General features: G+C 29.9%; 2 protein-coding genes across 3 annotated transcripts; one reads left to right on the top strand and one right to left on the bottom strand.

The window, feature by feature from the left end:
- The first annotated feature begins 3,427 nt into the window (after positions 1–3,427).
- On the top strand, positions 3,428–5,122 carry LOC111211993 (ras-related protein RABB1c). Its single transcript, XM_022713357.2, has 5 exons — positions 3,428–3,680; positions 3,825–3,964; positions 4,056–4,138; positions 4,357–4,561; positions 4,780–5,122. Exons 1-5 carry the CDS (start codon positions 3,635–3,637, stop codon positions 4,936–4,938), a joined length of 633 nt encoding a protein of 210 aa, XP_022569078.1. The 5' UTR covers positions 3,428–3,634; the 3' UTR covers positions 4,939–5,122.
- Positions 5,123–5,132: 10 nt separating this feature from the next.
- On the bottom strand, positions 5,133–8,847 carry LOC111197925. 2 transcript variants are annotated; one of them, XM_022713356.2, is made up of 13 exons: positions 7,981–8,847; positions 7,828–7,913; positions 7,629–7,735; positions 7,421–7,547; positions 7,235–7,329; positions 6,997–7,120; positions 6,760–6,840; positions 6,581–6,679; positions 6,339–6,503; positions 5,948–6,088; positions 5,822–5,869; positions 5,561–5,689; positions 5,133–5,492 (listed from the first exon to the last, which is right to left on the bottom strand). In XM_022713356.2, the coding sequence occupies exons 2-13, from the start codon at positions 7,903–7,905 to the stop codon at positions 5,262–5,264; spliced, it is 1,425 nt and encodes a 474-aa protein (XP_022569077.1). In that variant the 5' UTR covers positions 7,906–7,913; positions 7,981–8,847; the 3' UTR covers positions 5,133–5,261. The 2 variants fall into 2 exon arrangements, with proteins under 2 accessions (XP_022569077.1, XP_022569076.1); XM_022713355.2 differs by having other exon boundaries at positions 7,832–7,913.
- Between the last annotated feature and the right edge of the window lie 9,721 nt (positions 8,848–18,568).

Here is an 18,568-nt window from a genome sequence, read left to right as displayed (position 1 = left end):
TTAGGAAGATTGCAACTAAGCAGTTGGTTATACTGTATTGAGATGTGTTCGCATCATTTCGCAACTGGAATGACCATGTTTCATTAATACTTGGACTCATTCTTCTAGTTGTATATTATTATCAAAGTATACAAGCATTGCACACTTCATATTTTCAAATTAAGTTAGGAACATTATATCGGTTTAGGTGAGCATGATAAGGAGGAGATGTTGAGGCTTAAACGTGAAGTGAGGCTGAGGAAGATTGCAACTAAGCAGTTGGTCATACTGTATTGAGATGTGTCCGCATCATCTCGCAACTGGAATGACCATGTTTCATTAATATCTGGACCCATACTTCTAGTTGTATATTATATCTCAAATAGAGAAGTACAAGCATTACACACTTCATATTTTCAAAGCCAGGAACATTATTATCGGCTTAAGTGAGCATGATAAGGAGGAGATGTTGAGGCTTAAACGTGAGAGAGGTTGAGGAAGATTGCAACTAAGCGGTTGGTTATGCCGATAACTCACTTGGAGGGAAGTCAGAGCAATGAAGAAGGGTAAGCCAAAGGAGGTGAGCGATTAGTTTATTGTGTGTTAAAAAAAATGGTTTATAAAACAATTAAAAAGAGTATAGATAAATTCATATATGTTATTTTTTCTATTTTTTTTAAAAGGGTGCACTACACTATTCACTTATAATATGATTGCACCAAGTTACCAATTACAATTTCTATGAACCCACATCAATCGACTTGAGCTCACTGCATTATGCACCAATGAAAAATCCAATTCTACAATCTGAATTCTTAAAAGATAACTGCATAAAGCTTCAACGCAAACAATTCACCATTTTACGTGCATCTAATCTATTAATTTAGGGATCTATTTTTATCTACTACTTGAAGTTGTCATTTAAGTTTTGGTCTCTTTCATAAATGTTACTAGAATATATCACACTACTTTATAAATGAAACATACCTACTTAAACTTAACTGAAATAATCAGTATCATATTTAAAAAAGTTATTCTTAGGTTCACCCCCTAGGGTAAACCTAGAGGTTCACCAACCAATAGGATTTCATTATTTTAAATTCGATATCTTTTAAAAAAGAAAACAAAATATTGTCAAGTTATATTATGTTTTTAAAATAAAAAAATAAAAAAATGGTAGTTACAGAAAAAAAAATTAAAAAAAAATTTTTTAACGTCGTCAGCGAAACACTAAACCCTAAATCCTAATTCCTAAACCCTAAACCCTTGGATAAACCCTAAATCCTTGGGTAAACTCTAAACCCTTGGGTAAACCCTAAATCCTTGGATAAATCTTAAACTCTAAATAAAAACACTAAACCCTAAAACTCTAAACCCTAAACCTCTAAACCCTAAATCCTAAACGCTAAACCCTGAGTGTTTTAATGTTTAGTGATTTTTATTTAGAGTTTAAGATTTACCCTAGAATTTAGGGTTTACCCAATGATTTAGGGTTTAGGATTTAGGGTTTTAGGGATTAGGATTTAGGGTTTAATGTTTTGCTGACGACGTTAAAAATATTTTTTTTTGTAATTACTACTATTTTTATTTATTTTTACCTTTTAATTTTAAAAAGATAATATAATTTGACAATATTTTGTTTTTTTTTTAAAAGATATCGAATATGAAATAACATAATATTGGTTGGTGAACCGAGAAGTTCACCCTAGGGGGTGAACCCAAAAATAAGTCTATTTAAAATAACTTTGGTTCTCTTAATAACAATTAGGGCTGAGCAAAAAACTCGGATCCGAAAAACCGAACCGAATCTAATCTCAAAAAGTAGTATCGAACCCGAACCGAAATTGATTAAATATCCGAATGAGTTCAAAATTTTGGTATTTAGAGAACTGAAACCGAACCCGATCCGAACCGAAATATTTCGGGTACCCGATTATATCTGAAATTGATTTATATACCTATATATATTAATTATTTTTAGGCTTAATATATATTAAAAACATCAAAATATATAAAATACTTTTAAGTTGTCCAAAATACTTATAAATATATACAAATAGTCAAAAGTACATGTCTAAAATAGTTAAAGTATACTCAAAACACCAACAATACTTAAAATATCTATTGATTCGCAATCCAAATATTCAAACCAAACCAATTTATATGTTAGTTTTAGGTACTTTGACATATGCTGTTCAAATTTATATGTATGATATTGTTTTGTTTATAGATTTTGAAAAAAATAAATTATATAATGAATTTTAGAAATTTTAAAATAATTTAAATGGGTTATCCGAACCCAAACCGAATCCGAAAAGATCCGAACCGAACCCGAACCGAAATTTAGAAATACCCGAATGAGACTGAAATCTTTGAACCCGAAAATCCGAAACCCGAATAGACCCGAACCGAACCCGAATGCCCACCCTAATAGAGGGATATCATACAAAACAGAACCACCCTTATACTAATCAATACACGACTAATTTATAATTGTGTCTTCAGTACAAAACCGTGTATGCTTATGTTCATATCACTAATTTCACCTGCATCTAGCCTTTAGTCATATATATTAGATGTTTTTTCAATACTCATTCTATATGGACGTCATGTTTGTAGACAAAACTGTGTTTGCTTCTATTCATATCATATCACTAACTTCACTTTCATCTAAAATTGAATCATTAATACTCTTCACATGCATCATATCACAGAATACGATTCATACATGTATACAATTCATACATGTTTCTCCAAGATTACGTGTCTTGCAAACAAGAAATCCACCAAGAACAACATATTTTTTGTTACTTTTCCTTAATCTATTTTTTTTAATAGATGATATTCTCTAACAAATATCATGTTATTTCGACCTTAATATCTATCAACTTCCCAACCACATTCAGATTCCATATCTATTATTCAAATCATATATAGATTAGATTTAATCAAATCTATATGTATATGTTAATATTCTTAACAAACTAATTATGATTAGTATAAGCATATCGTATAAAGTTGTTAAAATTATATATAATTTTTTTAAAAAAAAAAATTGAATATTTTAAATTTAACAAATGTAAGTTTAAAGTGATCCAAGTCAAACTATTATACTAAAAATGACACAAGATTCAATACAAGCTAACAACATGTACAACACAAATTATAACACCATTAAGAAATTAGATATACTATATATATAAACATTGCACAAAAAAAATATATATATAAATTATATACACATATATGTACAAAAAAATAAAAATAAAAATTTTACAAATCAATTTCCGCGCTTTAGCGCATGTTAGAATCTAGACTTAGTTTAAACTACGCTTTTTCCTTGAGAGTTTTATATTTTTGACCTGTGAGTGTTTGACCCCTCACAGCTTCTATTCAACCCTCAAAATTCTTTTCTTTTCTTTTTTTTGGTGAAGAGACTGCATGATGTCTTTCATTCAAAATAACGTCACGCAGTGCGATTACTAAATTCGGAAACGCTATAAAGTTTGTATAGAGCGGGTAATACACAGGTTGATGCTTCGTTGGATTTGCTGGAAATTTAACAAATTCCCGTCTGTACAGAGAGAGAAGAAAGAGATTCTCTACAACTCTCGTCTTCATCGGGATCTTAGGGGTTTCGATTTATTGAGCTCCAATGTCTTACGCTTATCTCTTCAAGTATATCATCATCGGCGATACTGGTAACGTAACTCCTTCGTCTTCCTTTCGTTTCAAATCCATTGAGATGACTGTGACCTATTCAATGATTGATCTGAATCTAGTTGAATAGGAATTGAGATGAAGAGTGATTGATTGATTTTTGATTTTAAAAAACAAAATATCAGGAGTAGGGAAATCATGCCTTCTGCTTCAGTTCACGGACAAGAGGTTTCAGCCGGTGCATGATCTCACCATCGGTGTTGAGTTTGGGGCTAGGATGATCACCATCGACAACAAGCCCCTCAAACTCCAGATCTGGGACACGGTCTCTCTCTCCTCTTTAAGCCTTGAATCTCGTTTTCATGAAATATCATTGGTGTTTGATTTGTTCCCATCATCTAATATCGCTATTGCAGGCTGGTCAAGAATCCTTTAGGTCTATTACAAGGTCCTACTACAGAGGTGCTGCAGGGGCATTGCTTGTCTACGATATCACTAGGTCAGTTTTTAATCTTCTTCTTATCATGAACTGACTTGATTATGAAAGCATTTTTGTACTAACTACAAGTTGAGCATGATCTCTTGACATAATAATGACTTCAGCTGTATTTTTTGGAACCTATTATAACTTCTCTGTAACGCCTAAAGATAGGAACTAGATTTGTGTTTTGTCTAGTGTGTGACAAAATACAATATTGTTCTTCGTTTGTTTTGCAGGAGGGAGACATTTAACCATCTAGCCAGCTGGCTAGAGGATGCAAGGCAGCATGCTAACGCTAATATGACCATTATGCTCATTGGGAATAAGTGTGATCTTTCCAGCCGAAGGGCAGTCACCACAGAGGAAGGTGAGCAGTTTGCAAAGGAGCACGGTCTTATTTTCATGGAGGCCTCTGCCAAGACTGCTCAGAACGTCGAAGAGGTAAACATATACGAGCGTTTTGTGACCCACATGCTTTCTCTAGTGTCCAATGTAACCTTCTCATATATGAGAAATATCAACTGGGTTACAAATTGAACATTTAATACCAGAATTAGATTTAGGCATAACTTATAGAATAACGCTCCCTACTTGTCCTACTATTCACACACGAGTAGAACTACTAATCATGATTTGTTGTGCTTTTAAAATTTTGCCAGGCATTTATTAAGACAGCGGCAACAATATACAAGAAGATTGAAGATGGTGTGTTTGATGTGTCAAATGAGTCGTATGGAATAAAAGTGGGATACGGAGGAATCCCTGGGCCATCAGGTGGTAGAGACGGTTCCACACCGCAAGGAGGTTGCTGCGGCTAATATATTAATAATGGTGTCTATATCATCACGTAAAAAACAATCATCACATGATGATTTAAGCAAAAACTTCTCTGATTCTTTTTTCTACAGTTGTAAATCCATTTTGATGTTTGATTTGGTGACTTGTGTTCTGGTGAATCTCGGAACGGATTATTAATTTATCTAAAAGAAGTGTGTTTGATTATCTAAGGATATGATTAGGAATGTAGTCCATTTGCATTGACAATCGATACAGTAGTACAGATATGATTTGCTGCATGTGTACATGGCAAGATGCAGAGAACATATACAACAAAATTATTGTATTTTCTTGAACTTTGTTGTTAAGGTTGCGAAGAACGGTGTCTTCCATGGTTTACTCGCTTTATGATGCCAAGCCTGAGTCTTTTGCTGAAAGCCTCTAACCTTTCCAGTTTCTCTCGTTTAGGCTTCTTTGCATCTGTTTCAACTCCTTTCTTCATTTTCTTCTCCTTCCTCTCTTCTTTTTCTTCTTGTTGTTGTCTAGTGGACTCTATTGGCTTATGTTCTGTGTCTCCAATATCAGCTTTCTCGACCTGGAAGGCATGAATCAGAAACTATCCAAACATCTAACAGTTTCGTATAAGATTCAAAGAACATTAACCTGATCACCCTCGCCGACAGTCAAGCTCTCATCTTCTTCAGAGCCTCCTAGTGAAGAGCATCTACCCCAGCTTTCCCGGTTAGAGCTTGTAAATGAACATCCTTCTTCAAACTGATCAATAGGCATCCCCTGCCAAATAACAACAGTCGAAACCTATAATGTCAGCAAGGCTCATAAAGGCTAACACTTGAGGGACTCCATTTAAATGGAGCTCAAAGTCATCATATATATTTAATGTATGTTTCCACATGCTCCAGTTACCTCAGGTTCATCAATGCTCTGATCATTGTCTGCTACAAGCAAGTCATCCTGTTTCATTAATGATTTGATTTATCAAAAGGAACAATCCAAGAAACAGAAAATAAAAATTCATGCGAGGAGATATACAGTATCCATAATGGGCATGGCTTCTGAAATGAGCTCATTAGTTGGCTTTGTGGTTAGAGAGGCGGGAGGTGCAGAAGAAGAAGAACTTGCAACATCTATACATGCCGAACGAAGCCCAGAGATGATCTCATACAGAAAATTCTGGCAGTACAAAGGAAAAACCCAAGCAGTTAGATTCGTGTGCATCATATTTCACCATGCTAACTGTAATTGAGACTAATCCATAATGCCGTGTGACCACAAGTTCTTAACCCTCATCTATTTTGAGCTACCTTGTAAGTGACTCGAGTAGAATGTCTAGGTAAGATCTTTATGTTTATATACTATCTAAGTGTAGACACATAAACAGACATGATATTTGGATTACTTGATCCAGGGGAGTGCAAACTACCTCGTCCAAACCAGCACCGCTATAACTTTCAAGTTTAGATGAGCAAGCTGAAGAAACTTGAGGCGGGCGAAGAACATTGTAGAAGAATATTAACACTGAATCATAATAAAACTGCGGCCGTGAGGAGTTGTGATCACCATCAAACTTGATGATGTTTTTGTCTCCCTGCATTATAAGATTACTACATAACATTAAAAACAACACTGACATGAATGCAAAAAAGATAGCAACTTTGTTCTAACCGCATAGCACTTGAGAATGTGGTCAGAGTGATGAGGTTGGATGAATTTGTCTCCGCTTGCATGCCCAAACAAAGCTGGAATAAAAGTCTTTGGTGAAACCTGGGGGAACAAAAATCGAAAGGCTCATGCTAAGATTATTTGGAGGAATAAGAATATAGAAAGAGGTAACTAAATAACACCTTGAGACAATTGAGATCCATGATATTAAACTTGGCCTTTTTCTGAATTACTCGCCGCATGTACTGTACAGCCACTTTAACCTGATTGAAAAGTGAGATTAGAGTTTCAGAATGTCTACAGTATGCTATCATCATTGGAAGGGATAAGAGAGGGAACTATCTTCTTGGACTCTTGTAGCCATGTGAAGATATAAGCAATGAAGAATATGACAGACTTGGGGGAAAAAGAGAGCATACTGTGAATTTAGGAAGTCGGATCTTGTAGACATCCACTAGTTCCATCATGAGATCAAATAAGTTTGAGAATGCACTGTCTAAGACCATTCCAGCAATTGAAGGATCTTCTGCTCCATAAAGAAGGCTGCACATTGTATTAACCACTTCGTTAAATGACAAAAGAGAACAACATGAAGAATGTGGGAGAGGTGACACACATTCCAGATCACAGACATTAAGAGCTAGTTCAAGAAGTAACCTGGTAACTGCGCCCATAGATCGTCCCCAAAGTCCAATACGAGACACCTGATTGCTGCTTCTCAGGTAAGAAACCACAGTCTTGAGATCATCTTTCTAGCTTAAGTTTAACACGCAAAAGGTTAGTGTAACTATTTGGAAGAGAAATAGAAGGCTATGAAAGTAAGTAAGAACAAGGAAAACACACCTCATGCCAGCCAAGGCTAACATAATCCCCATCAGATAAGCCAGAGCCGGAGAAGTCAAGTGTGAAAACAGTAATGTTAGATGGAAGAAGAACCATAGCTGCCTCATTTGCGTCTGCCCTACATCCACTGATTCAGATGGAAGTTCTTATTCATCAAATATTAATTCATTTCCAAGAAGAGGAGTGTGCAAAGTCTGTAGTTATGTACCTATTACCATGGCAGTATATAACACAAGGAAGAGGAGTAGTATTCTCCAAAGAAGATGAAGGAATGTAGTGACTGCAACGCAAGGTGTGACCCCTTGAATTTGTAAGCTACTTCAGAGAAAAACATAAGACCCTGTAAGATTAGCCACATGAGGAAACCACTAATTGAAGAGGACAGTAACTGGTTTTGCCCATCATACTTGCCTCCAAGTCTTGTCTTTTACACTTAGTGCCACCGATGCTAAACTCCTTCTCCCACAAATACTGATCAGGATCATACTCAGCCCTGTTCCAACAGCTATCAATCAGTTGAATGCAAGAAAAGGTTGAGACTTTAGAGAAGTAAAAGGTACCTGGGAGGGCGAATAACAAAGTTGATGAACTGATCAATCATCTTGAGTCCTCCAAGTACCAATGAACTCATGAGCTACCTAACTATGACTACTCTGCATCCTACCTACACATTGATTCGTCTTCAGCGAAATCACTAAGAGATTACAAGTGGCAGCGAAAGCATCATGCTTTCGAGAAACCCATTTCCTATATAAGCTTCTGAGATGCTCAGATCCCCAAAGACAAGAAGAAAGTTGACAGCTTTTTTTGCTGAAAAGCAAGTAAGACCACCCAAAAGTTACCTACTACGGTAGTACTAGCTGGAAGGGATTAAAAAAGAAAGAAAGAAGAAAGCTTTATAAAGGGAATGACATCATAAGCCAGATCTTGAAATGAGTCAACATTTGAGAGAGGAACACTATTCAAAGGCCGCGACTTTTGAGAAGGGGAAATAAAAAAGGTAAATAAAGGATCAGGTTTCAGATCTCGAGATGTTGTCGAGAAAGTAACAAAGAAACGATGTTTATTTTGAGGGATTTCGAACACGGGTCCTTCTGGTCACTGCCACTAATGCGTGCCTTTCGTCTCCAGCTCATCATAAGTGATGTGTGGATCTGTAAAGCTTAGATTATGTGTTTAGGAAAAGTCGTCGTGAGGTTGCTGCTCCTTTCCTCCCCAGCTCACTAAGTGACAGTGATATATGGACATGTCTCTTGCTCTATAAATGTTTAATCAAATTAAGAAAGTATCTAATTTTTTTTTAAGTTTAGGGGTGATATTAATGTGACGACGTCTAACAATCAAATATACATCATTTTAAGCCTCATGTAATAATCATCTATATTTGAGTTCTGAGATAACCATCTAAATCGTATTTCACAGTTACTAAATATATAGCTCCAAAATAATTCTTCTTGTAGATAAATAGTGGCGGAGCCATAATGTTTTCGTACAGGGGTCGGTCATAAACCTATATATATATAATTATTTATAAATAGCTAAAATAATATTACAAAAATTATTTTCTATAGCTTAAAATATTTTTGTTATGATTTAATTTTAAATCTTTAAATATTTTTTAACCAAAAAAATGAGAGAATCATTTAAAAAATAGTCACCGACATAATTTTGTAATACTATTTTCATAATTTTATTTCTATCAAATTTTCACAGTTATTTAATAAAATTTTAAATTAAAACTCTCCAAAATCTTTAAAAAATAAATAATTTACAAAAGCTTGTGAATACATTAGTAGCTTTCATGTTTTATCAAATTCTAAATAAAATCCAAAGCAAAATATACAAAATTAAATTAATGTAAAAGAAAATAACTTGAACATACATGATGTTTTATATTTTCTACCTCACAAAAAGCAGAGATGAAACAGTAGGCTAAGGAAGAGTTTTTGCCTATTTCAAAATCTGATTTTTATGTTTTGCTAAAAATAACTAATAATTATATAACTTTTTAAAATTGTAATTATTACTTGCTTAATTAAATTAAGCTTTCCTTTTCATTGTTTTCATTTTTGTGGGGTCAACCCATAAAATTTGGTGGGATCATTATATTTTTTCTTGAAAAACAAAACTTGTATTTTATAAATAAGGTGGGGTCAGCTGACCCCCCTCCAACCTCTATGGCTCCGCTCCTGTAGATAAATCAGCTGACCCTAAACTAAACTCATGAACACCGGATTTATGCGTCAACATTTATAAAATAATATTAAAAATATAAAAACATCAAAATCTATTTGAGTAGTTCATGAGCAATTTTTTGTTTTTGTGTATGCGATCAAAACACAAGACTGGATCATAAATGAAAGAGATTATTATTATTATTTCACTAAAGGATTTTATTCTAAAAAACGTAGAATTAGTATATAATTTGGTGAATCTACACCTTGTCATTTTAACTCTAAAAATCTACTATTTAATTAATTAATTAATTAATAGAATCATTATTTTATCTATTGTTGACAAATTATAAATGAAAGAGATATTATTATTATTTCACTAAAATAGAATCGCTATTTTTATCTATTGTTGACAAGTCACAGTAGAACTATTTAATTAATTAATCAATATGACATATTTGATTGTTTATATTAATCAATCAAATATATAATCATTTTAAAAAATATTAATAATCAAAAAGATATTAATATCAAATCAATTTTAATTATAGATTTGAATTTCATTTTTAGTTATAACAAAACTTGTGCATTCTTGAGCACTATCTTTGACTACCTCAGCATGAGAATCACTGTGCATTCTTTCTTGACTTTGACTTTGGAAGATAATTTGTGCATTCTTGAGCATTATCTCCGACTACCTCCGCATGAGAATCACAGTGGATTATTTCTTGACTTTGGCAGATGCAGCCCAACTCAGTCATCTTACCCACCGTAGCTAACAATTTTAAATCGAAATACCCTCACAGTTTTTGTGAGCTCTCTTTTGCCATTGAGCGATCTGAAAAAAAAAACAGAAGCAGATATTCAAGCAAGAAAAAAGCCTAACGATAATTTTCAAATTTGTATGTGTTCATTGTTTAGATAACCAAAACATTAAAGGAGAATGCTCCAGGAATTTGCTGAAAGTCCTAACGATAATTTTCAAATTTGTATGTGTTCATTGTTTAGATAGCCAGAACATTAAAGGAGAATGCTCCAGGAATTTGCTGAAAGTCGATACCACTTCAGAGACCACAAAGTACACTGGTAACTTCAAATCCGATTTGTATGTGTTTATCATGGGTTCAATGTTAACTCGGCCAGAACATTAACATTTATCCTATCTCAGAGGAAGGAGATTGTGATTGCTCCAAAAATCTGCTGAAAGGAGAATATAAAATTATTAAAAACATCAAAATTTATTCGAATAGCTTATGAGCAATTTTTTGTTTTTGTGTATGCGATCAAATACACAAGACTAGATCATAAAAAAGATTATTATTATTATTTCACTAAACAAGTTTATTCTAAAAAATGTAAAATTGATATTATATAATTTCGCAAATCCACGCCTCTTTTCCGCAACTTGTCATTTTAACTGTAAAGAATAACATTGTTAAATCACCAACTTAGACAAAATGATGGCATAGTGATTCCCACTCGAAGATATACCGAAGTTATGACATGTGAAGCTGATATTGGTGCACGAGAGGCTGCATACGTCATTAATATCCTTCATGTTACAGAGGAAAGGAAATTGGATTATATATATTTTCTTAAAAAGATCTTGGTATTATTATTCTAGCTGGAGAAAATTTTAGGAGAAGAGACGAAGAGAACGATGTATATGTAAGATTTGCAATGTATAAAAAGAAGATTTTGAAGAGAAATCAAACGAAAAAATCTACTGCAAACAAGACTAATAAAAAGAATGCAAATAGGAAGTAAACTTGCAAAGTAATTAGTAATCAGCCACAACAAACTCTGAATCTAAAAAAACTAAGGCGAGCAACCAAGAGCATTAATAGTCTTTGAGCTGAGTCTAAAATCAGCTATAAAGTGGAATCATATCCTAGAAAAATTCTCTTCCTAAAGAGGAAACATTGCACACATACCTGTCATATGTGGAATATCTGTAGTTCCATATCATGGAGTTGAAAGACACTCTTGTACTTCGGCAAGTACATTTATCCATGATATTTTGGTTCAGAATTTATTTTGTTAAAAAAATAATCTTTTAAAACAGATTATATGTATTTTAATAAGACTAATAATATATAGAATCTTTGAACTACTTTAATTATAATATCTGTTGATATCTTTTCATTTAATAATATCTTAAAATTTTGAAAAAATTGCTTAAGAAGATTTTTAAAAAATCTTAATTTTCAAAATTATATGTAAATATTCTCACTAATTTTGTAATTAGTTTTGAAATATTATTATACATTAATATATTCAGTTATCGTTTATAAAATAAAAATAAAATTATATCATATTCTTATCTATTATATAATCACAATCAATCATATTAAAAAAAATATTATTATGTTGATCTAAATATTTTAACAATATCTTAATTTTCAAAAAATTTATATAAATATTTTCATTAATTTCATAATTAGCAATGAACTATTATTATGCATTAATATGTATTCAGTTATTGTTTATAAAATTAAAGATAAAATTATATCTTACTTTTATCTATTCTATAATGATAATCAATCATGTTAAATTATTATATTGAACTAAATATGATAAATTATATTAAATTGATAAATTTTATTTTCATATTTATGTTAAAAATCTAATATGATGACAAAACGACTTAGCATTAGCATAATATATAATATATGTATAAAAATTAACATATATTAGATGTTAGTATATACAATAATATATTATGTAAAATGAATAAACGTAAGAAATATTGCTAAAAAGAAATCCATTTTGAAGGGGGGGGGGGTAAAAATAAAACATAAATTAAATAAAAAATAATTTTCAAATATGATTTTTTCAGGCACATATTATTTTGTTTAATAACTTAATGCAAATACAATACGATAAATATATAATAAAAACAACAATTACATGTGAAGATTTTAAACAATCAGTTATTTACAACATGTAAACTATAAATTATTGTATTTGAAATAGTTTTAAAAACATTTAAGTATATGATTAAAATTAAAAATGTATACCACTAATTATCTAAAATAAATAAATATATATATATATATATATATGCATATAAAACTTACAATAACACCCGTGTGGTTGCGCGGGTCAAGATCTAGTAACACTGTTAAATCACCAACTTAGACAAAAATGATGGCATAGTGGTTCCCACTCGAAGATATACCGAAGTTATGACCTGTGAAGCTGATATTGGTGCACGAGGGGCTGCATACGTCGTCATTAATATCCTTCATGTTATAGAGGAACGGACATTGGATTATATATGTTTTTTTTTAAGATCCTGGTATTATCATTCTAGCTGGAGAAAATTTTAGGAGAAGAGACGAAGAAAACGATGCATATGTAAGATTTGCAGTGTATAAAAAGAAGATTTTGAAGATAAATCAAACGGAAAAACCTACTGCAAACCAGACTAATAAAAAGAATGCAAATAGGAAGTGAACTTGCAAAGTAAGGAAAACAACCAAGAACGTTAATAGTCTTTGAGCTAAGTCTAAAATCAGCTAAGTGGGATCATACTTTGGAAAAACTCTTTTCCTAAAGAGCAAACATTGCACACACATATGTCATATGTGGAGTATTTGTAGTTCCATATCATGGAGTTGGAAAGACACTCTTGTACTTCAGCAAGTATATTTATCCAACAAGTAAGAACCACTTAGTTAGTGTACACTAAAACTAAGATAGTACAAAGATTTTTTTTTTTGTTTTTTGAAACACAAAAGAGTTTAAACTACAATGCTCGTTAGAAAATGTGACAAAAGTTAGATATTTATGTTAGGATAAATAAACAATGCAAGTTTCACATCTCTTATTGAAACATAAACATTCCTTTGTACCTAACGTTTTTGGCAAATATGACCCATAGCTTGATTTTAAACACAAAAGTATATCCCAATTTGAATCGAATGCAAAACTAACCCAAAAGACTAGTGAAATTAAAAATAGCTCCTTATGACAAAAAAAAACAGAATGTACTTTTACGAATATAACCCATGTAAGTTTTATGGGGCTTTGTAAGTCTTTTGGGAGAAGACTTCCACGAAGTTGAAATGACTAAAAATTCAATCAATAATTTATACAAAATAACTTCAATCAGTATCAAATCAATGAAATTGATGGATTATTTTATTCATATTTTCATAAATAAATAATTACATTCATATAAATTTAAATAAACTTTTATATGAAATTAAATCTATATAAATAAGATGCAATACATTGACATAAAATAAGTGTTAGAATCATTTTTCATATTTATCATACAATTAATCAAATAAATTACAGAGGTTTTATTAAATATTCATAACAAAACGAGTTGAAATGACTAAAAATTAAATTAAATGATATCTCATACAATTTAATATTTAACAAAAACAAAATAATATAATTATATATATATATCTTTAAATACACTAAAATAAAATGTTTAAACATTTTGATTTCGTAAATCATATTTTGTTAAAAGATATTTTAGCGCTTTAAAAGTTTATCAAAACAGTTTATGATTGTAACAACAAATATTCAAATGGTCGTGCGGATCCGACATAAACAAAAATAACACAAAAGAATTATACGAACGTTTATTTGTTGTTCCAGGTTAAAAATTTGTTAGACGTTGGGTTTCAATTTAGAAATGAATAATTAACAAAACCCATTGAGCCAAATATCTACTTATGTTCATATATGTTTTTTTGGGTCAGTTCTTTAAAATAAATCAGAAAGATTTTTTAAAACAAAATTGTATACGAAAATAAAGCTATAAAATATTATATAGCTAACTGAACAAAATTTACATACATTTTAATCAATTAAAAATCTTAATTTTGAGATTTAATTGAAAAATATATAGAGCATCATAGTATCTATATGAAGTGTAATTAATATGATATATATGAACACAAAAATGTATTCATATTCATATTTTTCATAAAAAAAAAAGTATTCATATTTGTATATGTTAGCAACATCAGTTATTTTTGTATACACTAATCTACAATCTAATAAAACATTATATAATTTATTTAAGTAACATAATTATTCCATAATATCCATTACATAAAAATATAAATATATACAAAACATTATACGCTGAAAATAACTACACTGTATAGTAAATATAAGAACAAAAATAATTATGAAAATGTTCAAAATATATATTATTTGAAGATAAATGCTTAACACTAATTATAAACAACAAATTTAAACAGATTATAATATGAACCAAATTATCACTAAGATAAAAATTACACAAATAAAAATTATACAACTAAAATCTCCTGACTGTAGACAATATTTAATTAATTTATAAAATTTTTTTGATCAATTTAAAATAAAGTCTGCGTTTTTGCGCGGATCATGATCTAGTTAGTTTTTAGAAAAAAATTAATATTTAAGGTCTCAGCTTCATTTTATATGAAATATTTTGGAGAATAACCGACCCAAAAATAAATCCGTGAGTGATTAGGTCCACAAAAAATAATATCATATTGTGTGAGGAGATGGATATATCTGCTGATGTCCAACTCCATTTAGAATAATTTTTTTTGGGAAGCAACCAACCCAAAAACATATTTACGAAGACTTAGTTCCAAAGCAAATCTATATATATAAAAATATGTTCGCCTCCCTCCCTTATGGGAGTGACACGTATCCCATTTTATATTTGGGGCTAAAATAAAACAAAAAGCTGTCAGGGGTAATTGAACCCAGCACCTCCACCACTGGTAATTTTTCTTAGAACAACTAGACTAAAGTCACTTTTTATAAATATGTGGCCGCAAAAATACTTATTATCGTGTTGGCTGGAAGTCCATGCTTCTTCTGTTTGTGGGCAGGGCCGGCACTGAACTGACGTCAAGATGAAGATTATGAAGTTAAAAGCTTTGCTCCAAACAGTTTTGCAATGTTTCCAGCCTTTATAACTTGATGCATATAATATATATCAAAATACATTTGTTGTACACGCTTTTATTAGTTTTGCTTTTAAAAGAAGGTATTTGCAGTTATAAATATTTTGTGTCAGTGAAGTAATGGTTGAAAAACCTCTATACATATGTCATTTTAAAATAACACTCAACTTCTATATATAGTCAATACATATATCCATGTTATATTCTAGACTAAATATTTTCTCTTTTAAAAATATAGAAAATAATTTTTTTAGTCTACAAACAAATGTTGTAGAGCAAGTATGCATTATACAAAATAATAAATATATATATTTATAATTCATACGCAAAAACATAAAAGTTGATATTGACCTCTTTCTTACACATGCACACTCCACTATGAATAAGAATTAAAAAAAACAGTATTGTCATCAAACTTTATCACAAATCCACATTTGTACATCTATAATTATGAGTTGGACAATTAGTTAATTTGATACAATACCAAAGCAAGAATAATCGAAAAACAACTATACCACCGCATACTAATAAGTAACACATAACAGATAACTAAATTCTTGAATCTTAAAACAAATTTCAACTCAAGCATTTAGTGAATATCAAATTAACTAATATCCCGCCTGTAGAGCGGACCGACCCTAGTAATAATATAATAAATACAGGATTGGACATCTGTTCTAGTAGAGCGTTTGACCCGAAAGGGCATTTGGTCTATCACAACAACAAGGCATCTAAGGTGCAAATGTGAACATCATGCCACACAAACACATCTACGATGAGTCTCCGAAGGCTACAACAAGAGCCATCATAGACAGGCGAACGCGCACGATGTAAATTGGGTGGGACCATACATGCAAGACATTCCATGTGGCATGTACCCAAGAACAAGTTAATGAAACCACACTGTACACAGGCCCGCAACAATTGGATCTGAAGCGTTACAGCGTGCAGTTATACACGTGCAAATGTGTGCGTTTCCTCTTCATCGTTAATATAAGGCATTGACTTATGGACTATGGTTTTCAGTCTTGGTCTGAACCATAAGAATATTTTATTTTGTTTGGGTTCAGATATAAATAAAATAACATAATAAAGTTAAAAATAATTTGAAAATAATTTTAGCTTAGAAATTTGATTAGTTATTAAAAGTTAGTCTATATAAAGTAATTTGAAATTCGAATCATAGATTTTTTTCCATCTAACATTTATTTTGTTTTTTTGGGTGTAAAACATTTATTTTGTTGTTTAAAAGAATTTTATATAAATGTATTATATAACCATAATGGAAGATACAATTTCGAAGAATGAAAACTTACAGTTTGATCATTTTACTTAGCTTAATATACTGGAGAACCGTGAAGTAACTCTTTACTCTCCACACATAGATTAATGAAAAAGTTTTATAACTTTTAACATCATATGAATAAAATTATCGGACATATATTTTTAATTTTTGTGACACACATAAAGTTATTGATTGAAAATTCATCGAAATATTATTTTTATAATCTATACTATTATTTGAGAATTGAATTTTCTTTTTGCTTATTTTTCATGTACTCCATAATTTTAGTCTGAGTCATTAGTTTTAATAATAAATTTAATTAGACTGATTAAAGTCTTAGTACATGATTATATAATTTATTATTTGACTGATTAAAAATTAATATTATAAAAATTATCTCAGAAAATAAATGGAGAACATGTTTGAAAAAAGAAAAGATAATTCCATGTATTTATTTTGTGTTTTTATACATATTTATTTCTTATATATTAATTTTTATAATTAGGTAGTACAGTATATATACATATAATAATTTGATTTATCATTATATTAAAATAATAAAAAATAGTTTTATGAAGAAAAAAATATTTATATTTGTTTGTAAATGTAATATGTCATGTCATATATTTTTTTAAATATTAAAATTTATTTTAGTACTAAAATAGGTATGTAACCAATAACAATAAATTTGATTTATATTTGTTTGTTAACGTGATTTTTGTGGTATTTTTATTTTTATTCTTATTATTCAGTTGCAAGAATAACATTTATTTGTTATTTAAGTTGAAAAAACTAATATTTATTTGTTTTTGTTGTTCTAAATATTTTTTTTATTGGGAATGGAATTATCATTTTTAAATAGTTCCAAATATCTGCTTCCAAAAGTGAATATTTTCAAAATATTAATTTTATATTACAACAAGTATCTTATATTTATAATTTTTTTTAAATTAACTCTGTTTACTTTTAATTTTTTCAAGAGTTTCAGAGAATTATAACTTTTTAAATTAAAATTTGTTTAAAAGACTATAAAGTAAAAAAAAAATGTGATTTTTATATTATCAAAACTGTATTTTCTAAAATGATATGTCTTATTTATAATTATTAAAGTTTGAAAGTTAAAAGACGATTTGAAAATAACAAATTATAATTTTATAATAAGAGGAATACTATTTTATAGAGAAATAGCAATATCTACTTCAAAGTAAAAAAATATAGATCGACTATAGCTTATTTTTTCTCTATTATAATATTTAGAAATGAAGATAAAAATAGATTGGAAATGTTTTTGTCTTATACATTATTAATATTTTGTTTGACAACATCATTGATATGTTTGAATGTTTATTTAGTTATTATGGAAGATACTTTACAATATAACTATACATATATCCATAGTTTTATTTACTTTGATTAATATAATATTTAATTAATATAATATGTAAAGTTGAGTTCAGTTTAACATTCTTGTGCTTTTGATTTATTTTGAGATTTTGTAGGTTTTGGTAATTTCAAAAATTTAGTTTAACAATATCACTTTATATTAACAATTATGTATTTGTTTATTTAATTAGATCATTGTGTATAAATTAATATAATAAAAACTGGTTAAAAATAACAACATATTTTAAAATAAAATATTAATGTTGTTATCTAAAATAATGTTTTAAATCAATAAAAATTAAAATTAAGAAATTGAAAGATTCATAAAATAATATAAATATAATGTTTACCCCTTTATTTTATTTTTTTGATCTTT

Source organism: Brassica napus, chromosome C8 (genome assembly GCF_020379485.1).
Source record: "Brassica napus cultivar Da-Ae chromosome C8, Da-Ae, whole genome shotgun sequence".
NCBI lineage: Eukaryota > Viridiplantae > Streptophyta > Magnoliopsida > Brassicales > Brassicaceae > Brassica > Brassica napus.
The sequence above is the reverse complement of the archived record's forward strand: the minus strand, read 5'-3'. Positions and strand labels throughout refer to the sequence as shown.